The following is a 9462-nucleotide window of genomic DNA, read 5'->3' on the forward strand; positions in this document are numbered from 1 at the left end:
AAAAAATCTTTAGGCTTCCTATTTGCAATCCTATAGAGCAGAAACGTGATTATAAGAGCCCTAGAGATAAAATTTAATTATGTCTCTTTAGAATAATATGATCAGAATAATAAGAAACTTTATGCAAAGATGGGGTTTGGATGGGTGCAGAGATGAAATTTAATTATTCTATTTTTACACATAACAAACTTTTGAGTAATTTGCGCGTTGGATGATTGTGGCATTTGATGTAACATGTTGTCAAGACTTTCTTTATTGACTAGGTGCCCGGGGTATACCGTTGTAGCTGTATGCAAAGTGGAAGAAATTTTCCATGATGGCTACAAGAGCAATAGTGCAAAGGAATAAGTATCTCTTCCACTCCCTAAATCAGCAGACTAGCTTGGTCCGATTTTTTTCAAGCTTTGAGCTTGAGCAGTCATCTAACCTTCCTGCTTCATGGGGTTCAAGATGGGGTTTGAGTCATCCATCCTCGGACAGAGATCATGGAAAAGAAGACTCATACTCCTTAAGCAGGAAGGAATTGTTTGTTTCTCGACCAGGAGGATTGCTCAGGCATTACTCTTGCGAAACTACAACTCTTGGATGTAGAGTTGGACGAACAGTTTCTATTCCTTCTTTGGGATATAGATGGACATCAGAATTGATTCGTTATTCTTCTACCGCTGCAACAGGCCAACGTGAAAATGATGGGAAAGAAGAGGGGCCTGTTAAACAAATAAAGGAAGCTTCACCAGAGGAATGTGACCAAGCAGTCGAGGGGTTGAGCTCGGTGAAAGCAAAAGCGAAAGCAAAGCAGTTGCAAGAACCCCAAAAGGGTGCTAAATCAATCATAAAAAGATTATGGGCTATGCTTTTAGGGATAGGACCAGGTTTGAGAGCTGTTGCTTCTATGAGCAGGTTAATCATTTGTGAACTTATTTTCTTCTTTGGTAATTGAATTTTGTCACTAAGGCATTGAGGTCCTCTTTCTTGCAGGGAGGACTGGGCAACGAAGTTGGGCCACTGGAAGGACGAGTTTAAATCTACATTGCAACACTATGGGTTGGGTATGAAACTCCTTTGGGCTGATGTTAGGATAAGCACAAGGTTGCTGTTAAAACTTGCTGGTGGGAAGAGTCTTTCTAGGAGGGAGAGACAACAACTCACGCGCACGACAGCTGATATTTTTAGGCTAGTTCCTTTTGCAGTTTTTATTATAGTTCCATTCATGGAGTTCTTGCTGCCAGTGTTTCTGAAGTTGTTTCCCAACATGTTGCCATCAACCTTCCAGGACAAGATGAAAGAACAGGTAATGATCATTCTCATTGTTCCTGAAATATCATCAATCTGCTTTGATATCAAATGACTAATTAACCAATGTGGTTTGTGAATTGTGCTCATAAATGCTCCTTATGCAGCATAGGACATTGATAAAGATCCTCTCTGCCCAGCAAAGTCCCATTTTCAACTGTTGTTTTCAATCTAAATTCAATTGTTCAACTTGTAGGAGGCTCTGAAACGGAGGCTAAATGCAAGGATAGAATATGCAAAGTTTCTTCAGGACACGGTAAAAGAAATGGCAAAGGAAGTTCAACTCTCACGAAGTGGGGAAATTAAGAAAACAGCGGAAGATCTCGCCGAATTTATGAACAAGGTGAGCTTCTTTTTAATTTAAAATTCTGACTCGCTCAATTCTTTTGGACGGGGAAGTAGTTTTGGTTTTACAGTATTGTAAAAATCAAACAGGTTAGAAGGGGTGCTCGTGTTTCCAATGAGGAAATTCTTGAATTTGCCAAGTTGTTCAATGATGAGCTCACTCTTGATAACATCAGCAGGTTGGTGGTGCTTCTATTCTCTCTTTTTTGGATTGTATAACGAAATTGTCTCACTCGTTGTGGAAGATTATTGCTTACACAAGTACCTGCTTTGCTTACAGGCCTCGGTTAGTGAATATGTGCAAATATATGGGCATCAAACCATTTGGGACAGATACTTATTTGCGTTATATGCTTCGAAAGAGACTACAACAGTAAGCTTATTATGTCCATTCCGTGGAAAGTAGGCTTTAAGTAATAATGTCTACCTTGCTTCAAAGCTAGCTTACTTGTTGGGTGAAACCTATTGGAATTTGTTTGCTACAGAAGGCATTTAAACTTACGCAACTTTTTGGTTCAAAATCAAATCACCACCTCAAAGTCATCATAATTTCCTCTAAACTACATCTATTGAGAAGTGAGAACCAAGGTTTACTTTGGTGCACGTTTGGGGCATTCTTATGAGATGACATTGAGATTTATCTTCCAGGTCTTGAAAATATACAAATACACAGAAAAGATAGGGTGAGTTGTTAATAGTTTTTCATTCATGTGGAGGAGATAGGCAATCAATGACATTGCACGTTTACCCCAAAACTACGGAATACTCATGTCTCCTCTCATCATAACCAGATCTCACATTGAAAATGTTTGTTCCCTGCCACTTAAGTATATGTAACAGTATCTGCCTACATATCAGAAACCTGGGGTTTCCTCGTCTGTGGTAGAGTTCATGACTGGAATCAGATTCCATATTCAGCCATGTTGGATGTTGTGTTTTAATCTCCTAGTGGGCTTGTAGAAACTAATACGAAAAAAGAGTAATGATTGCCTTGTTGCCGGCCTTTACTTAGTCTTCCTTTCCTCGACCAGAGAACTAAAATCCTGTCGTTCATCAGAAAGATCGCGAACTATAGATCCAATGAGGGACTCTAACGAGAAGGTTGTTTTCTTAGTGTTAAATGGCATGGATCAAAATCATCACTTGAGCTTTACAAAAAGTTATTGGAAAGTAGAAAAAAAGTTGTGACCTATGATTTTAAGATATCCATCATACAGCATTATGTGACATGTGGTTTTGGCAGGATCAAGGATGATGATAAGATGATCCTAGCAGAAGGCATTGATTCCCTTTCTGAACAGGAGCTTCGTCAAGCATGTAGAGATCGTGGCTTACTTGGGTTACGTTCTGTCGAAGAAATGCGCCAGCAGGTTTGTTCTCAATCATGTGGATACTTATTTGAATTTAATCATTGAAGATGCTCAGTGGACACCATATTTGTTGCTTCTCAGGTGTCACTAGTTCTTAATTCATCTCATATGGATATCTAATCTAAGGGGTTATGATCTTTGTCTATGAAGCTGAAAATTTATAAAACCATTAGGTTTAATGTTGTGTTTACATACCAACAAAATCGATGCACTCCATTTAGAAGTTGGAAGATTTGGTAGGCCTGTGGCAGGAAATTCGTCACTTGACATCCTTAGAGCCCGTTCCAGAACACCTTCTTAAAAAATAAGTACTTATTTCAAATTTTCAAACTCAAAAATAATGCAAATGAAAAATAATTTTTCAATTTTTTTGCACCATATTAAAGATCTCAATGAGATCTTTCAAACAAGATTCATATTGCATATTTTTAGATTTCAATAAACCCATCATTTTTGAGCTTGAAATTGCCTTCTTAAAAAATAAGTACTTATTTGGCGTTGCGGAATGGGGCCTTAGTGTTCTAGTGACTCGAGCTTTTAAGCTGTTTCCTTGTAGGGATCAGTCATCTGCAATCAACAGTCATCTATGTATATATAGAGATAGATATTGTTCGTGTGTTTTGGTGTTGAGGGGGTGTGTTTGCCCTTAGGTCTTGAGGAATAAGCAATAACTAGCTTTATTTTGAAGCTTTGGGAGTAGTATGACATGGGATGTAATTAGTGAAAAGGTTCACAAGTATTTGAGTGTTTTTGGTGTTGAGGTGTGTATTCCCCTTAGTCTTGAAGATGAAGCTAGAACTAGCTTTATTTTGTATGTTGGCAGTTAATAACTAATTTATTTAGCTTCCTAATGTTATTGTGGAAGCCATATTTATCTTCTGTGCCCTTTCCCTGCTGGTGGTGCAAAGTCTTGTTGATTGTCGGTACTGTCTGAAAAAGCTTCCACTAATGAAAGCTTTTGATATGCTTATCATCATTAAATAGAAATAATGAAATGCTGATTTTGAGAGGAGTTAAACTTTTCATTCTTCCTTGCAGCTGCGTGATTGGCTCGACTTGTCTCTCAACCGCTCAGTGCCATCTTCTCTGTTGATTCTTTCTAGGTAACTCGATGATTCACCAAACCAATAAGTTTTCAACGACATCTTCTTTTTGTTTCTTTTTTTCTGGTGATCTGATTCCGTCTGCAGGGCTTTCACTGTGCCAGGTAAAGTGAAACCAGAGGAAGCTGTTCAAGCTACGCTGTCTTCGCTTCCAGATGAGGTGGTGGACACTGTGGGGGTGACAGCTTTGCCATCTGAAGATTCTGTTTCTGAAAGGAGGAGGAAGTTGGAGTTCCTAGAAATGCAAGAAGAACTAATCAAGGTTGGATTACCTTTTCATGTTCCAAGGTGTTCGTTGCAATCTTCTCTTTTTGAAGTGTAGAAGGAAAATAACTTAAAGTAGCATAAATGATCTTATCACTATTCTTTTACTCCATTGCCACTTGTAGGTTGAAATTGATGTCGTGGAAATGTATAGAAGTACTGAAGTTTGTTATATGGGATTATGTCTAAAGGGATAGTTAATTTTGTTTAGTGTCTTGATCTCTTAGAGTTACCATCTTATTTGTTAGGAGGAATATCCATATTTTGTATCACGCTGTTGGAACTTGACAGTTTACATTGTGAGGTCTGTATTATGCTCATGATGTGCATCTTATCCGCAAGTGGAGCATTGGACTCGCCTTGGTTTTCGAATGTCAGTTTTTGTATGTAGGGATGGCTGAAAAGGAATGTTCTTAGGCTCTATAGTTGACACAGATGTGCAGGCATTTTTATCTTTTTCTATCCTCTGCTGGACCTATCCGCTCTTTCTTTACTATCCGCCCTTGTGACAAAAAAATTAAAAACACAATAGGCAAAGAAAAAACTCCAGTTAGTTGAAAAGCTTAAGACTCACATGCAGCAAATCTGCAAGTTGCAAGAAAGTTCAACCAGGGGAAATGTAGTCAGAGAAACCATTTAAGTACGCAGACTATTCACAGACAAGACCATGGTCTCACGATTTTACTGATTTGATAAACAACAAAAGGATTGGATTCTCTGTTGTTTTTCATTATGGTATGGCTTTAATTTTCCTTAATATCTAGGGCTTTGCGTTCCTGTATTATGGTTCGGACTTGTGAATTACAGGAAGAGGAAGAGAAAGAGGGAGTGGATGAGACCAGAATGAAGGAATCTGCTGCAAAGCAAAAGGATGTTGCCTTGGAAGAGATGATTAATGCAACAGCAAAAGAAGCACAAGATCAGGCGAAATCAAAAACTCTTGACAAACAGGAGCAGCTTTCTGAGCTAAGTCGTGCATTGGCTGTTTTAGCATCAGCATCTGTAAGAGTTGGACATCATTTTGTCTTTTCGTGGCTCATAACCTGGTATATGTTTTGGCAATGCAAGCTGCTGACTTGCTTTCTTTTCTGGTTCTTTCAGTCTGTGAGCATGGAGCGTGAAGAGTTCTTGAGACTTGTCAAGAAAGAGGTAGATCCATCATTTTGATCTTCTTGGAGGAATACCTTCTTATCGTCATTAACTTCATAGTTGGTGACCACCAAATTGCTGGGTGGTCATTTTTGTTTGATGCTGTTACTTGTTTTACTAAATTAGACTCCTACCTTGGCCTTTTGATTCTGGTGTCTTTATCTCCCTAGTTTGTATTTGTCTATGATGTCATTTGTAGATAGAGTTGTATAATAGCATGGTGGAGAAAGATGGTCAAGAAGGTGAAGAAGCCAAAAAGGCATACAGAGCTGCCAGTGAAGATGGTGACCATGCTGTGGAGAAGGCTGTGGATGACGGTGTTTCTTCAGCTCTGATAGACAGGGTAAGGAGCCCGGCACATGCATACATACATACATACATATAATATTTATTTCTTTATGTTATACACACACACACATACATACATAAATACATACATACTATCTTCTATGATTGCTGTTTTCTTGTGCATTCCAAATGCATACAATGTCTTCTAGGACTTTTGATCAAGTTCTTCTGGCATTCTGCTTTTTTCAGGTTGATGCTATGCTACAAAAGCTTGAAAAAGAAATTGACGATGTGGATGCTAAGATAGGCGATCGTTGGAGGTTACTTGACAGGTATGTTTGGAGATATATAAGCGGAGCAATAAATAAGTTTTGGAGATGGACATGATCGAAGGAGATTTTCAAATTCTGTGTAGGATTGAACCCCATTTTTTCTTTTCTGTTCTTTGATTCACGTGAAACAGGATATAATTTTGAATAGTCTTATCCTCCCTGAATTCCCCTAGTTTGGACCAAATGGACTGCTTTCCATCTGGGTTTTTTTGTGGAACGAAAAAGATGCTATATCATGCTATGATAAAAAAGAAAGAAAGTATCATGCTCCTTTGTAGGATCTACGCAGAGCTTCAGATTGCGTTATCCCGAAGTACTATGACTTAATGTATATCCCCTTATTCCCAAATTAAACAAAACTTGACTGCTATAGCTTGGAGCACACTCTTCTGAATCTTCTTCACCTGCTGTTCTCTTAGAAACCTTAGCATCTTACCAAACACCGACTATTGCTTTCTAGGAAAGTTTGAGTTTAGTCAAAACCAGGGATACCCAAAAGGGCTAATATCCTAGTGAATGCATGATTCTGAAACATGGTAGACTTACATTCCAAGATGATGATTTTTGGTGATATAAAGTTCTGAATCATGATAAAAATCCTTTCCAAAATGGAGTTCAAAGAATTCCAAAATCTCTTAATGAATTTTCTCCAAAGTTCCTCTGGAAAAAGAATCAAATATACAGAACTAAAATCTATAGAGTAGAGTTTTGACAGGAGTAATATCTAATGGGTCATAAGGCTTCTAGAATTTTGTTTATACGTAACTTTTCAAGAAATAGACCTATATTTTTACATGATTAATTTGAAGAAGATTAACTGTATTTTGCTGGACGTCTAACAATTAAGAGATAATTACTCTCGCATTAGGCGTAGGTTTAAGCATTTATAGAGTGATCAATAGAAAGTTTACCCCTATTGGCAGTGTGCCACTTTTGAAAGCATGTGGCGTACCGCATTTTGTTTGTCATGGTTCAACAACAACAACAATAATAGAACCCATCCAGTTCCCTTTCCTTGAGGGGATGGGTAGGGGAGGATTGGAGACAGGTTTAACCTATAGCAATATATGCACAACGTGGCTGCTTTCAAAATACCACTACAACAGTGGCCTCCTATACCTCCACGAACCGAGGAGCTAAAGGGACGTTTTATTGCAGAACCATGCCCCCAAATCAAACCGAAAGGCATTAGAGAGAGCAGGCCTAAAGACCCAAATCGATTTGTTTATCATGGTGCCTTGTATTATTATTCTTCTTGTTGAGCATTAAATGTTACTCTAATGGAAATGATTCTGCCAACTAAACTTACATCATATGAAGGGATTATGATGGCAAAGTAACTCCCGAGGAGGTTGCATCTGCGGCTATGTACCTTAAGGACACATTGGGTAAGGAGGGTCTTCAAGAACTTATCAGCAGCCTTTCCAAAGATAGAGGTCAGTGACAAGGAGTTTTCTGTTTATTGTTGTTCTGGACTTCTGGTGCCTTCGTTGCATACATTTTAAGTTCATATTGATATTCTGCACTTGATTGATTTCAACGTTTAAATCATTGTTGATGCATCAATTTGGGGGGCCAGGCCATCTATAGTTGTACCTTTGTAAAACCTGATATATACTCCAGCCCTCCTCTCTATTTCCTGTTCCTTTGGATCCTCCCTATTTCCAATTGCTTTGGTTAACAGTTGTTTTTTAAGTAATATCCGGCTAATCATTGGAAATAAAATCACCTTTTCCCCCCTAGTTTTGCCATTGGAGCTATTGCAGTCGAAATCCCTACTGCACCAAACACACACCTCTCCTTTGTCCTTTGGATGGGAACAATTCAAACAAATAATCAAAACAGAATATCATGACAGTGATCTGATAATTGGTTTCTGTGGATCCCTAGCCCTTTGTGTCCCATCCTAAAATGGTTTATGGAATACTAGAGCAGCTTAGTTGGTAAATCTTTTGGTTAGGGGTACAAGCAACTACGATTTTGTTCTATCTTCATTTGGTTGCGAGATTATTGGACCGTTGAGTAGCCTTTTCCTTTTCCCTGTTATCTTTTCCTCTTTTCTTGTGGGGGACTGTTAATTATTAAGAATTTGCTGCAGTCCTTCACGGTACCCATTTGCTCCTTCCCATCTATTTGGATCATGTTCTTAAAAATATCACTTGACCATTACTATAGTCTGGTTAATACTTCTTTATGATTCCTATTAACCTTTATGCATGTACATATTTATGTTCTTTTACTGGCTTCTGCAACAGAAGGAAAGATCCGTGTTGAAGACATTATCAAATTAGGCAGTCGTGCAGATGATGCCAATACAACTAAAGCAGGAAAAGTATAGATGATGTGTATATAGATCTCTAAAATTCGGTCCTCGTTCAACTCCAATTTTCAAACGGAGTTGGCTTGTTGATTGTTTGTGTCAATTTTAATTTGCCTAGTTGATACCGTACAGCTAGTTGTTGTTGTTGTTGTTGATGCCTTACCGCTACAGCTCTGCCCGGACATCTTGGCATAAGTCATGTAACGAACAAGTTAATATCATTCTTTTCAGAAGTGGAGTAATAGGCTGAATTGTCAATTGCAAAAATTGAAAGATTAACATAGCATGTACATACACACAACCATGTCGTACATGACTGACAATCTGGCTACTATGAGAGGTTTACAATACATGCAATATGGTGGAAGACTGATGGCCTTGGTTTTCAGCTGTTGGGAGTATAAAGAATTAAGTTCTATCTAGTGCCTTAAGCTTTTAAATGAGCCTAACTTTCTTATTAGTTTATTTTCAAGAAATTTCCGTCTTGCACAATTTCTGTTATTTTGGCATCAATTTTCCTTAGATTATTTGTTCATTTTGGTGGGAAGAATCTGAAAATAAAAAAAAAATATGAATCAAATTTGATAAAATTTTACAAAAGACAAAATAAGTCAAAAAACCCTTTTGTTTTGAATTATTTTGTCTGTAGTAAAATTTTCATAGTTTTTTTGTTTTTAAAATTTGTCTCGTCGAGACTCGAGGCATACGAAAATTGAAAAAAAATTGTGTTGCCAAACTAACAAAAGCTCATGTTAGATGAAATCTTGCATAGGAAATAATTTAATAGCAAAGTTAGTTCAAACCCATCCTAGGAGAGGCTCATAATTTAACATGGTATAAAGTAGCTTTTGTTTTGTAACTTATTGAAAGTAAAAACCCAGATTTTCTTCCATTTTAAGTATTCTACGCCTCGCGCCCAATATGAATTTGTCGTGCCAAAATCAGGGGAGCCTGCGAACGTTATTTTTACTCCCCCGTAGCCTTCCAAAATTTGAACT

General features: G+C 37.9%; 1 protein-coding gene across 3 annotated transcripts in view; it reads left to right on the forward strand.

Annotated features, from left to right (window-relative positions):
• LOC131327406 (uncharacterized) overlaps nucleotides 1-8731 on the forward strand; it is a 9488-nt gene extending 757 nt beyond the window's left edge. For 2 of the 3 annotated variants that reach the window (XM_058360546.1, XM_058360545.1), the window contains exons 2-15: nucleotides 264-900; nucleotides 979-1291; nucleotides 1490-1636; nucleotides 1729-1817; nucleotides 1919-2011; nucleotides 2882-3008; nucleotides 4047-4111; nucleotides 4199-4373; nucleotides 5183-5377; nucleotides 5477-5524; nucleotides 5724-5867; nucleotides 6062-6144; nucleotides 7465-7580; nucleotides 8400-8731. In XM_058360546.1, coding sequence (XP_058216529.1) covers nucleotides 314-900; nucleotides 979-1291; nucleotides 1490-1636; nucleotides 1729-1817; nucleotides 1919-2011; nucleotides 2882-3008; nucleotides 4047-4111; nucleotides 4199-4373; nucleotides 5183-5377; nucleotides 5477-5524; nucleotides 5724-5867; nucleotides 6062-6144; nucleotides 7465-7580; nucleotides 8400-8482 — 2265 coding nt within the window. In that variant the 5' untranslated portion in view covers nucleotides 264-313 and the 3' untranslated portion in view covers nucleotides 8483-8731. The remainder of the gene's footprint in view (nucleotides 1-263; nucleotides 901-978; nucleotides 1292-1489; nucleotides 1637-1728; nucleotides 1818-1918; nucleotides 2012-2881; nucleotides 3009-4046; nucleotides 4112-4198; nucleotides 4374-5182; nucleotides 5378-5476; nucleotides 5525-5723; nucleotides 5868-6061; nucleotides 6145-7464; nucleotides 7581-8399) is intronic. The other variant, XM_058360547.1, reaches the window with a different exon arrangement.
• The last annotated feature ends 731 nt before the right edge of the window (nucleotides 8732-9462 follow it).

Source organism: Rhododendron vialii, chromosome 5a (assembly GCF_030253575.1).
Source record: "Rhododendron vialii isolate Sample 1 chromosome 5a, ASM3025357v1".
Lineage (NCBI taxonomy): Eukaryota > Viridiplantae > Streptophyta > Magnoliopsida > Ericales > Ericaceae > Rhododendron > Rhododendron vialii.